General features: G+C 32.9%; 1 protein-coding gene across 1 annotated transcript in view; it reads right to left on the reverse strand.

Moving 5' to 3' along the window:
• Positions 1-454: 454 nt before the first annotated feature.
• The window catches only part of LOC118193742 (protein lin-28 homolog), a 169395-nt gene continuing 145658 nt past the window's right edge, over positions 455-24191 (reverse strand). Inside the window, exons 3-4 of the mRNA XM_085820628.1 lie at positions 6261-6433; positions 455-6181 (exon numbers count right to left, since the gene is read on the reverse strand). Of these exons, the coding sequence (XP_085676754.1) occupies positions 5932-6181; positions 6261-6433 (423 nt within the window). The 3' untranslated portion in view covers positions 455-5931. The remainder of the gene's footprint in view (positions 6182-6260; positions 6434-24191) is intronic.

Here is a 24191-nt window from a genome sequence, read left to right on the forward strand (position 1 = left end):
TTACTAATAGAATAATGCACTATTCACAAGGGTCGAATCATTAGGGATTATTTCGAGGAACATTTCAATTACTTTCACGTCATGTCTTGGCCTCCAAATTCACCTGACTTCAACAGAGCTTTTGTGGTCCCACCTGGAAACCCAATTCGTGCTGCCACGCTACCCCCTCGCAATGTGCGGGAATCGCAGGACCACTTGGTGAGCGCTTGGTACCAGATATCTCAGACTACGTATCAAAACCTTGCAGAGTCAATGCCAAGCCGGGTGCTGGCAGTTTTGAGTGTTAAAGGTAGCCCTAATGCAGTGGCTCTTCGGTGGATATTGCACTAAACTGTTTTATTACTTGTTAAATTGTTTTCTAATACAGACCTTATGGGACACAATGTGTTACAACAATAGATGTGTACATTGCATGCAATTCAGTGAAACAAGACAGCAAGAAAAACGCAGAAACAATACTTTCACTTCTTTATTTATAATGTAATACCTTCTAATTTTATTCATTACAGTTTTCTTAAAAAGTTTCAAACTTGTTTATTAAGCAACAATAGATGAAACATTTTAAAACCGAAGTTCTTCACTAAAATGTTTGTACATACACACAAAAGAAGATCTTTTCACATTCATGCTGATGGTGGAGGATTGGTTCCATCCAAATTAAAACAACGACGACGTTACACGGAGATCGAGTGCTCACCTCCAACATTATATGTTTCTTTTTAGTCTTTCCGAACTATTTTAAAATGATTTGGCTTTGAGCCGATGAAGAATTTTATCGAATACCATGAACAGATATGTCGTATCAGTTCGAATGTGACAGGAAATTGCGATTTTCATGACAAGGCAGTAAAAAATATAAAAACCAATGTTTTTATTAAAAGCTAATTTATAGTTTCCTTCATTCCAGCAAAAGCAGTTGATTATGCTTTAGATTAAAGCCATTTGATAAAAATGGGTTGTCAGAAAGCTACTCAGTAGCTCTTTAATTAAAACTAGTAATTTCATCAGTCACAAAAGCATAAACTACCATAAAATGCAGTACGTAAACTTTCTTCATAATACGCGACTTTTCATTTCTGATTATTTACAGAATTCGCTTTTAGGAAAGTTTAAAATAGGTTGCTGATAAAATAATTCAAAATGACATTTTTCACGATAGCAGCTTATCAGCCATACACTGACCAAATTCAGCAATCGTCGATGAAGATCTGCCCTGTTTACTTATTTTTTAAAAAACTGAATTCATGAAAATTGAGTTAAAATTAATATAAACTTTTCTCCTAGTGTTTGCTATTTGAAATCAGGCATGAATTTCTGTACAAGATAGCTTAAATTGACCAATTTTAAGATGTTGTAACAAATCAAAAACTCTATTAGATTTTTTCCCCCTCCTTCTGAGTTTGAACTCACCCCTAAGGTCTGAATTTGAAGGACTTTGTTCTCCTCACCCCTAAGGTCTGAGTTTGGATGGTGCTGCAATTGGATGATAACAAACAAGACGGCTTAAACAAGCTTAATTTCATTAATTTTCTCTTAATTTCATTGTCATAAGTCATTTAATCTTAATAATATATTTTCGGTCACTGTAGCACTTTTATAGTTCCGGCGTTATACATGCTGTCAGACACCACACCTGGTGTTATGATTCTGATTGCTAACTGGGTAATTTTTCCAAAGAATTACAAATTTTGATTGAATCCTTAAAAAAATTGTACTTCTTTGCTTATGAAAAAAATGTTAGTAAGGATTTCTTAAAATGAAGTCCACCTGTCATGCTCCTACTCCAGGCCACCAGAGTTGGTCTGTTTCTGCATTAATTAATCTACTTACTAACTGGGTAGCTTTTTCAAAGCTTACAGATTTTCATCTCAGTTTGAATTTTATTCTTCTGTTTTTATTAGTTAAAAAATTAATCAAGAATTTCTGTAAAATGACAAAAAGTGAGTTGTAAGGAAAGCATACTAAGATCATCAGCAGGCCAAAAGTAGTTGTAAATAATAATTAAACATATGATCAGTGTTAAAAGTGGGCCAGTATTCAAATTCATTTCGTTTATATAGAAGTCATGCAAATAATTTAAAGTATTTTGAGAAAAGAAGAGGATTTCAGAAAATGCCGAGTGATGTTTTGTCATTAGAAATATACGAAACACATGTTTACCTGTCAGAAAAATAAACCAAATAGACGATGAAAAATTTTTTATTATTATAGATATTCTCAGAAATCAAGACCTCTTAACGAAGAACGCTTATAAAAGTGCAACGTAACCAAAAACTGAACTATAATTTTTAGTTTTAAATTTATTTTTCCTTTTGAAGAACCGAAAGGTTAAAAGATATATAACAACAATCCTACCCTTCCGTTACTCAAGCCAATTCCCTTAGAAAGACCTCCTTACCATCAGGCAAAAAACCCTAATGCGCTTTGCTCCAATCTGTTCTGAAATAAATATGATTACAAAAGTTAAATTGGCAATGGGTTCATAAAGGAAAATTTGTACTCTGGCAAAAGCTTCTAGTCAGCAGGTTTTGCTAATGCGAAGATAGACATTTCTATATCATTCCGACTTTTTTGTGTGTTAATATCCTAAGATGAGACTTAAATGAATGGAAATAATAATACTCATTGTCATGCAGTTCTCAGTACTGGTCAACAATCGTGAATTTATCCATATTTGAAATAATGCGCTGTAGATTTTATATATTATGTAGAAGAAATTTTCTTCTTAATAAAGCGTAATTGCACAGCTAACTTAAATTGCACGTTTTTGTTTTTATTCTGAATTAAAACCGTAAAGCAATTTAGTATAGCAAATTACAGGGAGAAATGGAAAAATTAGCTTAAAAAAAAAAAAAAAAAACTGTTCAATTAACCGCGAAATTATTATTACTTATTTGAATTAAATGGAATAATAATTTAATCTCATATTATTCTTATTCATGAAGCTAGTTAAAAATGGAAAATAAAATACGTGTTGCCATCTATATGACAATTCTAAAACTCAAGATTGAAGGAAGTGTTCAGTATACATTTTGCACAACAGATGGCAGCACAAACAATATCCCGTTTGTGTAGATAGTTGGTAATGCTATCTGTCGGGGAGTATTTAAAACATAGTAATTAGGTCGAATTAATTTCTTTTTTTAATATTAAATCAATTCTTTTTTTAAACATTTTACTTCTTGAATTATTTATTATCTTAGGTGATCTTTATTACCTGGTGATCCATTCTTGCATTAATTTCATATGTATATGGAATAAAAAATTGGGAATATGTTTTGTTATTTATTAAAAATTACTGTTTGCACATGAAAGTCACATTCTCGTTTTATAATAAAAGCAGCATTTCGTTTCAATACGATATTTTCATCCATCTACAAATACAATACACGCCAAACTTGTCCCATATAACATTCACATGGTGAAGAAAATACTTTCAATGTTCGAAGATTCTTTATTACCCTTTCTGCCTGTGCGTCAAAAGAATTTAGTACATGAACTATGATACAGAAAGATTCTTTCATTACCATAAAATTTCGAATTGCAATCACATCAGACATTATTTTTACTTTTATTTTTTCAAAGATTGGCTTTCGCCTGTTCAGAAGAGGGAGGATAAACATGTGGATAAATCCTGTATCAAGTGCTATGGGGATATGTTTTGATTGAAGCAAGTGCTTTAACTGATTCGCGAATGATTTTGTTAAAACTGTGAGATTTTACAAAATTATTTACAATCTAAATTGTTGCATAGATTATTTGTTGGAAGAGTAAACAGTTAATTCAAGAAATCAAAAGTGAAGACATTGAATTGTATTAAAATATAAAAACATATATTTGCTGCTAATAAGCCATTAATTAAAATTTCTTCCAAAAATATCTTTTCAGTAAATTTATTTAAAGAATGAACACCATATTTGTTCAGTCTTCAATAATTCATTTTAGTTCATAGTGCTTACTGAAAAGTATGGCAAATGACGAATTTTTATTAAAAATAAATTTAGTTTTATTTTTTATTTACTTTTCAATTTTCAAAATTTATCATTAATTTTTTAAAACTTATTTAAAATTGGAAAAAATATTTAAAATTAACAGAGTATGATAAATTATATGTTACAAACATTAAATAGCTGGTATTTTCTATAGAAGTACGCACAATAACAAATGCATAACGTATGAAGCAATGCACAAAGTTCGTACTCGAGATAATAATTGCAATTCATTGACCCTCGTTAAGTTAAAAAGAAAATTAAAATTTTTGAATAATTTTCATTTCAGAGAACTATTTCAGATTTATAAGTTTTGCTTCAAATTTATCTCTAAAAATCTGCTTTTAAATCTTCGAATTGTCTTCTTTCAGGAAAGTATTTCAGTTAAAAATCTAAGTTCAGATTGTTTGCTAATTTTTTAATGTCACATTTCCTTAAATTATTTTGCATTTCCCTTGATTTAACATTAAACTGAATTTTGTTACGATGAATATAGTATATATAGTGTCCACTTAAGTCCTCACCTAGCCTCCTTTTCGCAAGTGTTGGTCGTAGATTACGCTTCCGACTACAAAAATATTTTAAATGACGCAAATATCCAAGTTGAGTTGCTTTTTAATTTAAAAAAAATTTCTGTATAAAATAGAAAATCTAATATTTTAAACATTCCTCCATTTCCTATTTATTATATTATTTAATTTTATGCCATTATATTTAGAAAATTTTGTATTCATTACAAAAGGTGAAGCAGAAAATGTTTGGCTGCAAATGACAAAAATTGACCAAGATGTTGAATTTCAAAATTTGCGATACGTGACATCATTTTGAATTTGTATTGAAAGCCGATTAATAAATAAATAAAGGTAATTCAGCGTTGGTTTTTTCCCCTTAAATGCCGCTCAATGATATTCCTTTTTAATTTACTATTGCCTTTTTTAGAATTTTATTACATATGGTATATTTATCGGTACACATATATTTGGTACACAATAATTTTAACTCAGATATATATATGTTTTCGAAGTCTAAAAATACGTTACTAATATTCTCATCATGTTTTATTATTTTAGAATCATAATTTGGTAATTTTACAAAACATTCATTAATGAAACCTATTTCTCATTTTTAATAAAATTAATGTAGATAATATTGAGCTGGTTACATGCCAATATTGAAGCCTGCCAGTGTTTTCCTAGAACAGGAATTCCGTAAGATTCTGTGAATAAAATCTCCATTTTGAACAAAATAATTGCATTGGTCAGTATTTCTCACGATAATTAGCACAGAAGTGCTTATGGCTTAATCTACTTATATCAGAAACCTTTTTCTAAACCTGTATTTTATTTTAAATTACGTGTAAATGCATACATTTTGCTCTTTAATTAGTATCCGGCTCCTGAATATGATTTCCAATTGTAGTATCAAATACCTCAGTCAATTTTTATTGTACGAGACTGTTACTTTTTGTGTTTTATTTTTTATAACGAGTACAAAATTTTCCAAAATATAACTATAGGGACAGGAAGAACATGCAAAAAGTTAGGTTTTTTATTTTATACATTTTTTAATTAAAAAATATGAAAAAGGGCATCTGCATTACTTAAAACACTTTTACAACTGGAAGTATATGTTTAAGACCAACGGTTGCGAAGATAAAAACCGGGTAAAGATTTTTGTGAGCATAAAGATGATTCGCAAAGGTACATGAATCCAAAACACCGACTGCTCACTTTTTAAAGTAACAGCTGGAAGCCTTTATTGTAAAGACGTCGTGCAAAGTATTTACAACTCCTGAACAAGGCAGAAAGGGCGCAGTTTTTCTCGTTCACCGTGGCCGCGACGAAACACATTGTCATCACACAAAATTCGGGAAAGTCAAGCAACCAGGATCTGAGGACTAGAGATGAGATTTGAACGGAGAAGGGAATGAGTAGTCCCTGAGTTACTCGTGACCATTCTCCTCGGCATCTTCCTCCTCAGGAGAGCATGAGGGGGAGAAGGAGGAAGGGGTGTCGGATGTGGGATGGGGCGCGCCATTGGTCTTGGCTTGTGATCCTTTCTCTTTGGTCTCCCTCTGGGGGCAATCGGCTATCAGGTGGTCGGCGGATTTGCAATGGTGGCAGCGCTTGGGCTGTGGACCCAGGGTGCACTTAGCCGCGATATGATTCGCGAATTCCCCGCAGTTATAGCACCTAAGGGGTAAAAAAAAACAGTTACTCATAGAGTACAATTTGCTTGAAATGGTCTGGTGTACAACTATGATCTTCTCACCTGATCTTTCTGAATCTTTTTTTGGACATGGGCCTCCGGTGGGATCCTTTGCAGTCCTGGCTCTCGGGACCCGTGACGATGGTGGCCTCGAGGCCCTTGTCGGACACCTTGCAGTCGAATTCCACCTCCTCCTCGTCGCCCAGGCTCCGGAAGCCCGGCATTTGAATGACAGACTGAAAGAAAAAGAATTTTATTAGAACCAATTTTCAGATAGAACTGCATATTTTTAAATGAGATTATTGAGCTACGTTTTTTAATATTTGCAAGATAGCTTGGGCAAAAAATATTTTTAGAAAAAAAAATATTAGCCAGATTTTATCGCTTAGAAGATGGTGGCCGAAATATAAGTAGCAATGTCTCAAAAAGACGACTCTGACCGAAATTTCAACTAGATTATTCTGCCCCTCTACTCCTCAAACTTTGGGGATAGACATTTTCCAAAGACCTTCTCTGACACTTGCTACGACTTTCGCGCCTTGTGAGTACTACTCACATCTATAAGGTTTTGTAAATTCCCTTCCGTTTTCTCTAAATAGTAGAATGTTAACTCAGGGCAAAAAAACTCACTGTGTTTCGCATAATTCACTTGCTCTCTAAAATTCTACACTAATAGTAGCATCTGAATGATGCAAAATGCAGTATAATCAATACGAAACTTTTTTTACCTAAAGGATATTAAACACACAAAGAAAAAAGAAACAAGAAAAGTTATTATCACAGAAATGCAAGAAAGAAAAATGAATAGTGGTATAGTTTGAATGATGAAATATTTACTCTAATACAAAGGGGGGAAAATGATAATTAAAAAAGAAACTAATTTAGAATATTAAAAAGAATACTGAAACGAAAAAAAGGGAAGTTAATAGCGCAAAGAGTGCAAGGGGATTCGGTTAATATGTATAGATAAAGCTGAAATTGTTACTCGATTTTTATGAAAAATTAAAGCGAATTTCCGATTTGTACAAGAACCAAATAGTCAAACATTATTTTCGCGTATAAATTAAAACTGTTAATCAACACATGTAATTCCAAACTGTATTTAATTTGAAAAACAATCTAAAACTGATTAGAATGTATACTGAATTTAGTCGTGCTGAGGAAATATTTGCTACTAACACCTATCTTGAATATAAGGCAGTGTTTGCAAAAATTAATATTCCATCATTCGACAATTACTTTCAACTACGAAATAGCAACTGTTTCTCTAACTTAAGGATAAAGTCCCTATCACATTTGCTTCCGCTACTCGGGACTGGAGATCGAAATAGACATTTCTCAGAACCCGCACATTTCCACGAAACCTACGTAACTAGGTTACCATTTTCACTTACTAAACAAATCTGAACGCCAAACAGTAATCGATTGTAGCCCAGATAGCGATCGTGTGATCCTTCAGAAGCAGAACTTTCATCTGATTGGTTGATCTCTACCCGGGACAGAGCTGCAGACGGAACATTTTCGGCGAAGTTTCAAAATATCCTGCTTAACCATATCCATCGTTTCCGTAGCTAGGCGGGACTTCGCTTCCAGCGGAGCTGTTTTTTTCTAGGAATCCTCCCGTTTAAACCAATACTACCAGAATATCGTTTCTCAGAAAGGTCCGGTCTAACGGGGATCGTCGCTAGATGTGATAACCCCTTAAAAGGCAGCAGAAGAGGGGAAAAATTCCTTTGTATTATCTAGTCTGTTATCTAAAAATTAACGAAGGCGACCTAAAATAAATGTTTCAAAAGTCTTGCGTAGTTACCTCTGCAATCCAGCTAAAAGGAGGATGGAAATGCATTCCTATTTCCCATCTTTTTAAGTGAAACCTTTTCAGACTTTACCACCTTTTACAGGTTAAAGGAAATGTAGAAAAATTATTAAAACGTATCGCGATTAAAAGTCACTGGATAACTAACCACCGGTGGGTGGGTTGTGGATTAGCTTGATTTAATTTGATTGTTACCCAAGGATTATCTACCTAAGGCATGAAATGCCATCATGTAGAAATGCCATCATGTAGTCTGTCTAAAGGAAACTGGCTCGTATTGACGTTACACATGGGAAAAATAACAAAAACGTTCATGCAACCAGCCCATTCACTGGGATTCGAACTAGATCGAAGCATCAGTGTTGAGCGACTTTACCGTTCAGCCACTGGAGGGATCCCGGCAGACCTGGAAAAACATCGTTCCCTACGCCATAATTTTGAGAATTACTCTATGTTTGGTATGCAAGACACTGAACCTCCTCCATCCAGAGCAGAGGTTGACCGCATCATAAAAGCATTCTCACCACGTAAAGCACCAGGTCCGGATGGACTAGATTATCAAGTGATTAAAATCATCTTCCAAAAATTCCCAGTCTTAATCTTGGCTTTTTTGACTGCATGCTGGCGTCTCAGTTATTTTCCTGCTGGTACTAAGACGGCTGAACTGGCCTTTTTTCTAAAACCAGGAAAAAACTGCTTCTTGCATCCTCACACAGGTTGGTTCGTCTCTTGAATGCTCTAGTAAATTACTTGAGCGAGTTGTACTCGGCAGACTCATGTACTTCATTGAACGATCTAAAAGCATTTATCAGAATCAATTCAGTTTCAAACCAGGTATGTCCACGGAGCACGCATTGAGTTAGCTGTTGGATATAATATTCACTAACAAAATGGAAGATAGGCACACAGCAATCATATCCCTCGATGTTCAAGGAGCCTTCGACTCGCTGTGGTGGCCAGATATCATGAACAGTTTGGATGCCCCCAAATGCTCTGCTTCCATAAGACACCTGATTCACAGCTATCTTGACAAAAGACTTTTAATGACGTTAGACAGAGAATTGGTATGGAAAGGTCTTAAGAGGGGATGTCCGCAAGGTTCCTGTCTTGGACCCGTACTTTGGAACATAGTTGCTAACTCAGTTTTTTCAGTGTTTGAAAACAAAGAAGGAAAAAGGCTTTTAGCATACTCAGACGACTTTTTACTCATTGTAGCAGGCCGAAGCGACCTTGAAACGCGAACTCAGGATTGCCTTAATTTAGTTGCTGACTGGGTGAGAGAGCATAAACTTAAACTCTCGGTGCCTAAAACACAAGCACTCTTAATTAGTCGAGGCTCTCCATTATGTAGAAACCCCTATCTTAAACTCTTGGGGTCCTCCATTAAATGTGTTAAACAACTTAAGTACCTAGGAGTAGTAATAGACAATAGACTTTCTTGACAACCCCACATCTCTTCTTTAAAGTTAAGAATCAACAGACTGACTACTTCCATGCGATCAACAACCTCGTTAAGATGGGGTATCTCATGTCACTTGCTTAGAATATGGTACAAGACAGTGGTGAAAAGAATTATTCTGTACGCCGCTGCTATTTGGGGAACTAACATCTCTTACCAAATGAGACGTTCACTACTCTCTATACAGCGACACCAGCTTCTTCTTATTTGCAAGACATATCGTATACCACGTTCACGGCAGCCTTACAAATTATCGCAGGCACGCCGCCTCTGGACTTGTTAGTTGAACGAGAGGCTGCAGTGGTTAACGTAAGCAGGCTACGACGCACCATGAGTCTCTGAGGACAAATCCATATCCATACAGATTATGAGCATCACATACCGCAAGCTTCCTGCTACCCTGCTAAAAATAACCTTGTGGACACTATCTACTTTAATAGTACACAGGCCGCGGGATTTGCAAATGGTGTTTTCACTGATGGCTCTAAATCTCCAGGGGGGCATGGAAGCGGATTCTGTATACTTTCTGGAGGAGCTTTAACGTACGAGTGGAAAAGATTGTCACTTCTGGAAACTGTCTTTCAGGCGGAGCTCATAGCTATAAGAGCAACTCTTCTCCACCTGAAGGAGAAACACACAGTGCCCAATATCATCTACACAGACTTAGCCTCAAGCCTCGCTACGATAGCTGGGATTCGTTCTCGCAGCCCTATCGTCAGCAACCTTAGAGACATTCTAAATGCCTGCTTCGCAAAGACCCTCACTCATCTGGGTGCCCGCTCATACAGGAATAGAAGGAAATGAGAGAGCAGATGTAATCGCAAAGGAAGCAGCAGATTCATCTACTTTGCGAAAAGTCCCGACTCTTAGGCCAGTCTTGGACCTAAAGAATCAGACATTCCATAAGCTCCTAAGAATATGGCAAGAACGTTGGAATCAAGCCACCACAGGAAGACGTGTATACAATCTCATTCCCAAGGTCAAGGCAACAATCCAAACTAATAGCAATTGCATGACGTATTTCTTCACTGGTCATGGGCACTTCCCTTCATACCTCTGCCGCTTTGGCTTTAGAAAGAATGGTAACTGTGAATGTGGGGAGGAAGGTCATCCAGACCATTTTGCGTTCTCCCGCCCACACACAGCACTTGACAGCCTCAAGCAACCAGGAGCCAGATTCTGGCCAAATTGGTTCCAGAATCTACAAAGTAACAGAGTTGCCCAGCGGAAACTGAAAACAATAATTGAGTACTGTACTAGCAATAACTCTTCTGACGCTGGAAGATAGTCGCCATAAAGTACAAACTTGAGTCGTACCTAACACACATTAGGTTTTAACAAAGCCATTTCTAAGCACAAAGTTCACATAGAAATAGACATCGCACCTTCAGTATGGCATTAACTTTTCTCGAACTAGCACTCTTATTAACCTGAAGACAGATTACTCGCTTTGCAAAGCATAGCAGTATGCACGTTAGAACTATATAAGCTAGTTCAATATGTCAGCAACAGAGTATGTGGTACGTATGTTCAACATGTAATTTTGTATTTATTCTGTGCCAGGTTTTCAGACTCAAAGTTTCTACTGTATCTGAATGCTGTACTGTATCAGTACATGTTTATATCTTTTATTTATGGTACCTAATTTGTACTAAGGATCACGCGTACTTCATGGGCATGTTTCATGTAAACTTTAACTATCATGATAACGTATAGATGTATATATGAATATGAGTGAGAATATGTATACTTTTATTTGCTTCGAAATATATATGTATGTAAGTGTGTATATATCTGTATCTGAGTATTTATATGTATATACATATATTTTGACTGTACTCTACTTCAAGTGCCTTGTATGCACATGTATATATCTTTTTTGCATTTTATAAATGTCATCTGCTCAGCCGGGGCTGCGTCCTGGCAGTTGGCGGTTAACTCCCGCTGAGTTGGTAACCAATTCTGCATGGATATATCTATACCTTGGTCGGAAGCCAACTCAGCGGTTTACTCCCCTAACCACTATAACGTCTGGGCGGCAGCAGTCCTGCTAGAGAATAGAATTGTTCCAAGCAGGGCGAGTGCCCAGTAGAAATATTTCGTACTAAATTGTGCAAGAAAAAAGGTGATAGATCTAAAAAAAAGCAAAGTACTATATTTATATTTTTAGGCATTTTTTTTTTCAGAGCCCGATTAGTATAACCTGGGACGTTATATGCAACATTCTTTTCGGGCTCTCCAATACTCGTTTTCCTCATCTGTATTTCATCACAAAAATTGGGTTATGAAGAGATATAGGAAAGTTCCGGGACTCCTTAAAATCTGTAACCTTACATCTAGGTCTTTTGGGATAAGCAGTAATAAGGACTTGATTATCTTATAGATTAACGCAAACTACACGTGTCGGACGAAAATTAAAACAAAATAATAAAAATTCACTTTACTGTAGTAATCTACGAAGCATGCATTTAGGCAAGAGTTTCTAAATTACTTTGGTTTTCTACTCTTTAATTTTAATTCTAGTCTTTACTTGCTAATTTCTCTAAATTCCACTTGCTTAAATTTCTTTTTAGTAATTTAGAACATTTTGTTTTACTTTTGGTTTTGAATTTTCCTTTTACCTTTGCCTACATGGATGACGAAACACGAATTGAATAATTGAAGAATTTGGTTTGGAGGCAACTTCCCTTTGATAAGTCTGTCTCCTGCCTGCTCAATAATTATTCACTTATGCATTTTTATAAATTTTTAAGATAAAAAAAATTATTGGAATTATATATTTATTCATAGATTTTGATACTTGCACTTGATTTACATATGCTTTCAGAATTCAAATGATATTGTAGATCAGTTCGCAGCAGTAATTAATCATTTATTTGTAATTCAATTTCATTTAAAATTTAATTAGCTTTAAATTTGCTTTTTACGAATAGAGAATGTTTGTTAAATTCTGTTTTCATATAGATTGGTTTATTTGATTATTTTGAAAAGCACTCGAGGGTTATCTGTCTATCAAAAGGGATGCCTTCGTGAAGGACTTTCTAACGGGAGCTGTCTGGTATATACGTTACCCACAGCAAAAACGCCAATGTAGCCAGCCCGTTCGCCAGGATTCGAACCCCGGACCGAACTATCAGTATTCAGCGGTTTTACCACTTCTGGGCACTCTATTTACATAAAGATATTTTAATTTTGTCACACGTACTTTATATATAGAGAAATTTTATTTATATAATTTAATATTTACGGATAATTTTAAAAGAAAACTACTGGTAGTATTTGCTTATTATTTTCAGCAAATTTTGCAGAATTAAATAACTCAAAAAATAATAAAATGATTGCAAAAGAATGTTTTAATGTTTCTTTTGTGAAAAACAGGCAATATTTAATGGACTTTGGAGTTGATTTCTTATTTTATTATTCATTGTCACTTCGAAAAATATTTATCTCAGTTGCTATTGACGAATAAAAAAAGCATAATGCTGCTTTACTAATATTTTTAAATCAGAAAACGTTTATTATCTACAATGTTTTTCATTCGAAATAAACTTTAAAAACCCATGAATTATAGATAAATTTTCGGTGCTTCTGCAATCCTCAACGGACACCATTCTCAATCAAGATTCTTAACCTGTTATCTTCAATAAAAATGCAAAATTCGAAACAAATGGCATTTTCTTGTAAAAACAAGGCTTATTTCAGAATTCAATATAGTTAATTTTTTAAATGTAAAATCTTTGAAATTTATTCATTTGGAAACTGAATTTCACCCCTAAGTGACTTAGACCTTTAAGTGTCATTCCAAAACTGAATTTCATCCTCAAGTATATTTCACCAACAACTGTCGCCCCTAAAAATACATTTTCTGTGTCTAAACACTGAACACTGTCCGTTAGAATTAGCTTTTCAGTTGATACAATATATGAAAATTCAGAAACAAGGGGAATAAATTAAATTAAAAACTAATTTTTAAATACTTTAAAAAATTCATTAAAAGTCATTAATTTTTAAAGTATTTAAATACTTTAAATAAAATTTAAATACTTTAAATACTTTAAAAATTAATGACTTAAAATACCAGAGAGTTAGAATGTATAAGTTACCTCAGACTAAGACAAATAAACAAACATTTTTTGTACATTATGTACACATTTTCATTCGAATTATTATATAACCTTAATTCTTGTCTTTTAAAATTAAAATTTAAAAAACTTTTAAATTTTGCATTAGCATTTTCTCATTTAATTATTTTAAACTTTAAAGAGAATTTCTTTCATTATCTTCCTTTTAGAGTTTTAAATTATTAAATTCAAATAATGCCAATATAAAATATACAGTGGCCAATATAAAAGTTTATTTATAGAAAATGCATATTTAATTATAATATTTAACTCTTCCTCTTACTCACAATGTAGTTTAGGTTCTTCGGAATAAAATGATTCTATTATAGGTTTGCCCTAATCAAAAGTTTGGGCCCTGCTATTAATAAATTAAAATTAAAAAAATTAATAAAAGCTTGTTTTTCAGAGCGAACGGGAAATAAAAATGTAAAATTCTTTTATTTTTATTTCCAGCAGTTGATATATTCACATCGATCGGTTAACGTCTGATGTTCCTCGGTTCATTCAAAGACCGTTTTTCATTCTTTTTTGTGGCTATTTTTAAAAAGAAACGTTAAAAAAAATCAATCGACAAAACGGACAATAATGAAATAACAATAATGAAACAACTTCACGAAGTTTATTGCCATAAAAATAGAAACGGGAAAAAAAAAAAAAAAAAAAAAAAAAGAATAACCTAGAGGTTTTTGTCTCAGGAGTAGCTGCCCTTTTAAAGAGCAGTACTGTAAACCAGTTCGGAAATTGTCATTTTGAAATAAGGCAAGAAGCAGGAGGGCTGGAGGAAAAATCACCTGAAAATATGATTTCGGCGTTTAATACCCCTATAGGAAATAGCTTATCCGCGAGGGCATTTTAAGGAGAGTTTTTCGCCTCAAAAGCATTTAATGGAATTTTAGCTTTGGGATTTTGGGTTTACTTTTTCTACACAATACATTATTTTTCTCTTGTGATGTTCAGCATTCCCGAGAGAAGAACACACAAAGCGCCGGGATATCTGTGATTTTTAAGCGGACTTCGATATTTTTAAAGGAGAGGGACAATAAGTACTTATAAATTAAACAAAATACATTAATAATTTAAAAAAAAATTGAAAGGATTCAGATTTAAGTGCACTTTCTTATATATATAAAATATAGATATAAATATAACTAAATTTAATGATGAGTGATAAATTAACATAAGATATAATAAATATAACTACATTTTAACCACATGAGATAAAATTTCTACCATGAAGACACAAATTAAAAACAATAATTGGGAAACATAAACTGAAATAAAAATAAATTAATATAAAAATCAAACAAAATTCACATAATATTAAATAACAGACGAAAATTCTTTGGTCTTTGTCAAGGGGCAACCGAAAGAATCATGAACAAAGCCACGTTTCTGAATTATATCTGGATGACTTGGTGGGGGGAGCGGTCAAAGGAGAATTTCCCTAAAATATCTGAAATAGACTAAATTACAACAAAATTGAAAGTATTTAAAAAATTAAGAAACTTATTTTTTTTTAAAGTACATAATGATAAACATGGAAACGTGGCTCTGTTGATAATCTTTAGGCTGCTGCTTGACAAAGACCGAAGAATCATGAGCTATTATTTAAAGTTATGTGAATTTCGTTATATTTTTATATTAATTTACTTTTATTTCAGTTTTTATACTTTAAATCACGGCTTCATTATTTTTGGATTAAATTATGGGTAAAATTTTATTATGGATTTTAAATTATGGATTATTTTTAATTTGTGCTTGCTTGTTAGAAAGTTTACCACCTTTGGTTGAAATTAAGGTACTTATTAGCGCAACCAGATTGGCGCAGTTTGGTAATATTCTAGAGAACTAAAGATTCTGTGAATTTTTCGGATTGCAACTTACAGTGGATTTGGTTATCTAAAGAACTCTTATACGCATGGTTACTAGAATTTGACGAATTCTAGCAACCTCAAGGATAACGTAAGGACGAAACCCTTAAGGTGGTGCTCCCTAAAAAAAAAAAAAAAAAAAAAAAAAAAAAAAAAGCACCTATAGACATGAACGGCACTGCCTTGTCATGAGCAATAGACCGTGAAGAGCCGTATTTAAACTACTTTTATCAGCTTGATTTCTATAATTATTTATTTCAATGCTTGTTTCCGTATATTCCTGTTCATTATAATAATACTTACACCATTAAAGATGATAAGAGAACGAACTATGTTAAATCGCCAGCTAATATAGAAAACCTCACAAGTGGATAAAAATGAAAATTAGTAAATGAAGTATATAACTAAAAATGTTAAAGCTTAAAGTTCATTTTCTTAATATAATTTGACAAAAAATATTCGAATAGCAGTTCAGATATTCATTTAAAAATTCAAAATTTAACGGCTGTGGCTGAATATCTTTTATGCCATGCAGGCATTTTACAGCCTGGTGCAGTCTGTGCTGGTCCTAAACTCTGCTGACCGGTGCTTTCCTAAATTCTAAAAATTTTGCCCATTAAAATCTACCATCCCTAAATTTTTGTGCTTGGGGATAATTTAAATTCTAAAATTCTTGCCGTTTTTAAATTCCGATTGCACCGGCTCTGCCGTCGGTCTTGATGCCATGTTCTGAGTTGCCAGGAACATCCAAAGTCTATTAGTAATATGTCTAAAACCGTGAAGACGATTCGAGAACTTTCGAGAGCTTCGAGAATTATTTGAAAAATTCTACTGATTTCACCAAATCACATGTTGAAACTGGCTGACCATCTAAGTCACCACGAGATGACACTAGTAATCCAGGTAAATCTTAATGTTTTTTTTTTTTTTTTTTTTTTTTTTTTTTTTTTTTTCAACGAGTGCTTCTATTAGACATCAATAAAATAAGCCTCTCTAAAATTTTTAGTTAAAACGTTAATTGTTTCTCAGTTCAAGTATTTCAAATGATAAAAAATCGATGAAGTTTCGAATCTTCTTGAATCTTTTCAGGATTCGAATGTCCCATCGCTAATTTTAATGTGATTTATAGATTATGACCCTCACTGTTTTTCAACTCCGTTACCTAATTTTAATATTTTCAGAAATACATGCCGTATTCAGAAGGGGCCGTTTTATTAAAATGATCAGTGTGAGGGGTTTGTTTGATCACATATTTTTTTCGCACCTCGTAGAGAGGCATTATTCTTTCGTACCACAAATTTAATCTCCAGGAAACATAGAAACTGATTTATGACATGTTGCCACTTATGATAAATATATGTTGCAAGCTTCGAGTCCAAGAAAATGTCAGCAACGTCTTTAGTAATTAAACATCTTCTTCTCTAAAGTCTAAGCATTAGCGTGTGGATTATTATTGTTACACAGTTTACAGATTTAACATAGATTATTCAGTTTGTTATTCATATTTTCAATAGCTCATTTTAATTACATAATTTTATATTCTAAATGTTTACTTTCTGGTATTTATTCTTAAACAAGTAGACCTACTGTGTTAATGTTTACTTTCTGGTATTTATTCTTAAACAAGTAGACCTACTGTATTAATGTTTAGCTTTTAAATTGTTTCGGACTCTAAACTGGAATCTGAGTAAGGAAGAACAACCAGCAAATTCTTTTAATTTGCCTGAATTTCTTTCTATTTTTTAAAATTTTTTATCGTAAATTCATTTTTGACGTGTTAGATTGTAATTTGAAATTTACAGCCTGTTATCAGTTTACTTTTATTCATTTATTTATTTTCTTAATAGCATGTGGTTCACCTGTTACGCTTTCCACATAACTTCAGAAATTCAACGTCTTCTATATGCTTACTCACAGCTATCCAAATAATTTTCAATGATATTAATATTAAGAATAATAATAATAAAACATTTATGCTGTATATACAGCATGTTTCTGATATTATATATACATGAGAAAATTATTTGGAGCTTTGCCAATACGGATTTATTGCCGCAACGTTGAACCGACTGAAAGCAGTTCAGTCCGCTATGGCTTCACTACAAAGGATGTCTCATTTGAGACTTTTTTATTAGAGCAGAGTTTTATACGAAAGCTCCATTTGAGCCGGCTGATAACCACATTGCTAAGTAAACTTTTATGACTTCGATTACAAATCACAAATGTTTAAGAAGCTGAACTTAGAACACCGTAGGTTTTTACTAATGCTTTATAATAGCACACAGTGAAATTTGAATTAAATGTTAATGGTTACAAAATATAAGCAAATGTCTACAAATTAGCAACAACAAAAGCACGAAATCCTCACATTTGATAGTTAATAATCATAATAAGATATCGAGTCAAACGAAGACCTACACATTTGGCACATTTTTTTGGATAATTAGACTAAAATCTTAACAAACAATTTTTAAATAAACAAATTTCAGTAGTGATTTATTTCTAATATAAAAAAACTGTCTTATTTTTCCTTGTTAACGAGCTTAAATTGCAGCTCTTCCATCATCACATTTTTATAAAAACAAAACGGATGACGCTTAACTAAAATTCAGGTTAGAAATCATTCTTAGAATTAGGTACCTTTTGTTTTTAGATAATGACGTAATAAATGATTATAGTTAAAGAACACGCACACACACTTAAGAATACGACATACGCACACACACTTAAGAATACGACAAGAAACATACTACGAATATTTACTTTCCCATCATTTTAGTTAGGAAAAGGTTATCAATAGTTGATTGTTTGGAATTTTTAACGCAAAATTTCATTTATTTTAGCTATTCATATTCATAATGTTTCTGAAAATTATTTAACCCATGTTGTACCCCTAATCTTAGTCGGAGGATATCCTTCACTAAAAGAGAACATTCCAATGTAAAATTTTAAGTTAAGCAAAAATAGCAGCATTAGTTTGTCGTAGATATTTTGATGGTTTTTTTTTTTTTTTTTTTTTAAATATCAGAAAAGAAAACATTTCTGTAAACTCTTTTTGCTCCTGAATTAAGAAACACTTGTGTCTAATCGCTTTCGAAATCGATAGAGTTATTCAAAATCTACGTCAAACTAAGTTTTTTTTTTTTTTTTTTTTTTTTTTTTTTTTTTTTTGGCTTATTTTAAATGGCTGGAATCGAAACCAAGATCTTTGGCAACTTAACACCTCACTCGGCGACAATTCATTTTGACTTTCTTTGGCGAATTTATCTTTTAAATGGCAACTTTATTTTAGTTAAGAAAATTTATTGTGATAGTTTGATCATATTAACCGAATTTTTGATCATTATACACGATGTATTTACCATGTTTTCGTATACGAACGAGTAGGATTTCGACAAATTGATAGCAATATCAGAATGATCCTATTAAGCGGCATCTGTGGTATTTGCAAAGGAAAATTTTTCAATAGAGTTACTTCAATAGACTAGCTTTACTCGTGATTCATTATAAATCTTCGCCATATGTATCGAGAATATTAATACTCTCATGTACCACCCCATTTCTCGTAGACTATGCACTTCTTTTGCCAAGACGTCATACTTCGCTGGTTCTACAAAATACCAATCTCCCTTAAGTTAACCAGACAGGTACGGAGGAGGAGTGCGTTGGCAATAGCATCTCAGTATTCCGTGCACAGAACCTCATTATGATCCAATCGCTCAAGTTTCTAATCACGTGGCGCCTCGCACGCGCTCGCTTGTCGATGGACCATCGACGCCTCGATAATTGAAAAGGAAAGAAAGATGATGAATCTTCAGAAGCCCGGCCCGACTTCACCTGTGGAGAAAAAGATAATCACACCGAGCTAGCTGTATTATTATAGAAAATGGATAAAATTACAAGTATGGCTTAGGGGAAAGGCACGAGGAAGGCCAGGTGGTTGGGGGAAGGTGAACCTCTAGGCACAGATTGCGTGTAAAACAATTTATTTTTGATCGGGTGACAGAAGTAGCCGCTAATCAAGATAATAGCTTGTAAGGGCCAATTTGTTTAGTAGCTTGTGGTCGCTATGGGCGGAAACGAACGATTGTGGATTCATCCTAAACGGTAAACGTTCACTTTGTTACAGAATTATTCTTGCACAATTTTACTTCTACTATTTAGAAATTATAAATAGCTGTATTATATTTTTTAAATACTCTGGACATTTCTGAAGCATTTTAATTTCAGATACTCAGATCATGAAAGAAAAAGTATAAGTCACAATTTCTGACCAAATAAATAAATAAAAAAAAAGTGAATTTAAGGCTGAAAGTTACATGTTTTACAATAGCACATTTACATGCACGTTTTTTCTTATTCCCGATTTCAACGATTATTTCACAGGTAATTTAAATATGACATGAGGCATAAAAAATGCATTTTTTATAGTCTTAACAGTACAAAAGGTTATTAAAATTATTAGTTAGACCTATTATATAATGCTATAAACAATACTGATGTGAATATTTTATTACTGATACCTTTATAAATTATTAACAAGAATATTGCTTTTAAAAGACTATTTTTTTTACATTAATTAATGCAGTACTGCAGTGACTTGTAAGATAAAATATAGGATAAAAATCCACTAAAATTGCTGATAACTTCTAACTAACTGATGCCAGCAAGCATTCAGTGTTGATGAATGGACGCTGAACTCTCTAAATATGAAATTCTAATGTTACGCATTAAATGGAAACAATTACGATAACGAGTATATGCGAAATCGGAGTACGCAAATCCGCGTTCAGCAAGGGTTTACTGTATAGGCAAGTTTTTGCAATTCCAAATCATCACCTTTTTTTTTTCTTTGTAAGAAATCGCTAAACTGCGCCAAAGAGGTTGCGCTAATACGTTAGTACAGGCCTTTGAATAATACTCAAAAAATGATAAGACAAAAACTATGGACTCTTCTAACATCACTAAAGGAGACACAGAACGCATGTTTTCTAAAATTTTCGGGAAGGGGCAACATATATATGTGGTCTTCCTCATCGAGCAGAAAAGCAAAAATTCGACTGCTTTTAGGATTTAATGTGTTATAATAGCTTATAACGTCTTTCTAACTAACACGTAATAAAACTGTTAAATTCTTATTGCAATCTGGTATACCAGATAGTCAAATACTTCGAAACGTTTACTATTAAAGTTTCGGAAAGTTAATCAAATAATTTTTAAAATAATGCAGGGAATTCTGCGTTAGATAAGTCGATTATACTCATTTAGCTATTAACATTTGCTGACGTTTTATCTCTGTGTCACATTCTGGTAAATCTCAATATTTCAAACTTTTTTCCATTATAAATATATTGAAATTAAGTCACATACCAGGTGTATGGTTTAATAATGACAGATAAACAAAAGGCTGAACTTCAGTAATTTTTAGTAAAAGTATTTTGGAGTAATACCAAATTTACTAAAACTTTTAAACATAATTCGACTAAGTATCGCATTGGTATAAAACCACTGCTCAGATATGTTTACTCAAGAAGCACCTATTTAAAAATCCCAGAGTTTTTAACTTAAGTTTCTGAATGAATTTCAGGTAATTATCAGATTTTCGTTAAATCATTTAAGATGATGATGACGTAATCCAAATTTTATGTTGTTGGAAATGGAGAATTAATTCGAATTTCAGAGCATTTAACAGATTTTCGGTTGTTCGACATAAAAAAAATTGTGTACTTATTAATGAGCTAGTTGCTAATTCTTGACTTCTACTATCAAGATCTGTGTTTGTATTATGGTCGCAGTTCACTTACACATTAGAAGGAACAACCCTTATTTCGTTAATTCTTTTATGTAAAATATATTATTTAGGATCATAGCCTAGAATGTTTTACTTAGTATAAGCGTTTATATATAAGTTTACTAGCGTGAAATCTTAGATAAACTGAAATTTTATGATCATTGGAATTTAATCCGCGGGATTCGAACGATTTTGAAATTGAAACCAATGTAGAGAAAACTAAAGCGTGTATTTATTTATTTACAAAACAATAGGGATACAGTGCGCTATTCTTTCTTTAGAATCTTGAGCAAACATTTTTAAAATGTCGGATTCGTGTAGTAGCAATTGTTTCTTTCGATGTTACCTAGATTCATCGATGTTACAAGGGAGGTAGCCCAAGAAAATACAGCCGCATATTGACAAGTCTGAAGAACATGCCACACATGGAACTCATTCTCCTTTAGAAAAACATGACAGGGAAACATTTGTCAAAACGTAGTCTTGGATTCTTTGGTACTATGAGGTGTTGCTTCATCCTGCTAAAAGAGTAACATCTTAAAATATGTAGTCTTGCCAACTTATTACTTAAAAAAAAAAAAAAAAGATTTTAATAAGAAAATTTGAAAAAAAAATTATAAAAAAAAACTATGAAAAGAACAATGTACTGTCATAATGAATAGAATTATATACCCTACTTCTTTGTAAAATAAATAAATATTTGAGTTACATTTTGCAGTACTGGTTTTTATCTCAGAATCATCAGATTCCTGTTTGTGCACTTAAAATTATCTATTGAAGGAATTCTGGAACAGAAAATGTTTCTTATCTTCAGTACATTAACACTTTGATACAATTTCTTCTATTATGATAGCATGCATGAATGTACTAGGGAAAAAATGAACTAAGCTGTTCAGAATTTGTCCCGGTTTTGTTTCATATTTATTAAAAATATTTACGCATGTTGAACTACAGCTTTAATGCAAAATATTCTGCAACATTCGGTAAAAGTATATTTAGGGGTACCCCTTGGCGAAAATTGGCGATTTTACATGGATACCGAGTTTGTGCAATTCTTTGACTTATTTTCGCTTTGTGTAGCGGCGATTTTAGTGCCAAAAATCACCGCTGCACAAAGACAAAATAACAACTCAAAGAATTGCACAAACTCGGTATCCATGTACACATTCATCTATTTTCACTCCCCGCCCCCCCCCCCAAAATCACAGAATTACACAAACTAGGCATTGCGCACTCCCTTGACTTTATCCGTGTACACGTCGACCTATTTTCACTTAAAAAAACATCAGAGAATTGCACTAACTTGGCATTTTAGTTCGTATTGCAATACCTGAAACTAATTTCTTAATTATTTGAATACGAATTATTTTCCTTATTATTGTTCTCAGTTTATTTAAGAATCATAAGATTCTTCTGTTATTATTAGTCCTGCCTTCTTATTTTAGAACAGACTATTCAGTTCGTTGAAATGAGTTTTTAATTCGGTTCGCTGAACTGCATTATTAGTTGATACAGCCAAACCGTCTAAAGATTTCTCAAACACAAACAGCAGCGGTTCTCAGTTTTTTTTTTTTTTTTTTTTTTTTTTTTTTTTTTTTTTTTTTTTTGTCTTATGCATCCCTATCACCAATGCTAGAAGATCACTTACCTCCCTACTTCCGCAGCTTGAAACATATATATGTGCATTTATTTAGATTATTTTTAACGTGTTTTATATATGAAACAATAAAAAGTATAAAAAATGCTGATAAATACCAAAATTTTGAATAAAAGTATTTTTTTAAAATCTTCATAAATTAAAACTGAATACTTAACAGCTAAATAAAAGACTGACTGAACCCCCCCCCCGAAAATCTGAAATTCCCCCCCTTTTTTTGTTAAGAAATTGTGTACTACTTTTAATATCAGGTTAGGTATACTATTATCTACCATAAAGTAGTTTTAAATACCTTTGGAATTAATTGTATTATAGCTGTAATCAATACTACCACAACTGACAATGATAATAATAATAACAATTAATAGTAAAATAAAATAAATAAAACCGAGATTTGCAGTATTGCCTAAAGATCAACTCGAATTCAAACACTGAGCTTGATAATGTTCGCACTCGTTTTAAAATTACTAAACTGAGGTTGCGAAAATAAAAGTTCTATTACCTTTTCAAAACATTCGAGTATTTAAACGTAATTTTTAAAACATTATTCCACTTCTAAATTTAATAAATAATGCAAAGTCTAGAACAGTGTTTTTCAACCGCCGGTCCGAAAGAAATATTTGCCGGTCCGCGAAATATCCAGCTATCTGTCCAAAATTCAAAGTGTCATCGGCCGACGACCGATATTACAACAGTACCTACATTACAATAACAATAGTTTACTAGTTTATTATTTATTTATGTGAAAAAATTGTGCCAATGGGTCGAATTAATAAACTTACTGGTCCGCGAGAACGTACCGAAATATTTTACCGGCCTTTGGAGTAAATCCAGTTGAGAAACACTGGTCTAGAACACCTTTAATTAAAGACTTGGAAGCAAGAAACCAATTTAAAATACCAGCATTTCAATAAAAATTTCGATTAAAGGAATATAGAAAGACAGACGGTGACAATTATTGGAGATAACCAAGCTGTAAATCTCCTGGCAATGCAGTTAAATAATTATTTTAAAATCATTCCAAGCAGATATTCATTATTATTTCGTTTTAAAAACATACAATAACCGTGTATAAAGATCGCTAGTAGCATATAATTCTTAAATTTCACTGTCGATATATGAGAAAACTACGTTGTTCGTGTTAAGAATCCAGAGCATCCCACCGAACAAGTGATGCAAAACTGAAATGACGAGTAACGAAAATAAAAAGGGTGGAGACATTTACCAGCTCCGCCTTGTTGCTATGGCGATGCCTCCACTCCCGCGCACGTGATCTGTA

The sequence above is a fragment of the Stegodyphus dumicola genome, chromosome 7, assembly GCF_044657685.1.
Source record: "Stegodyphus dumicola isolate Sdum_Otavi_A_Nest chromosome 7, ASM4465768v1".
NCBI lineage: Eukaryota > Metazoa > Arthropoda > Arachnida > Araneae > Eresidae > Stegodyphus > Stegodyphus dumicola.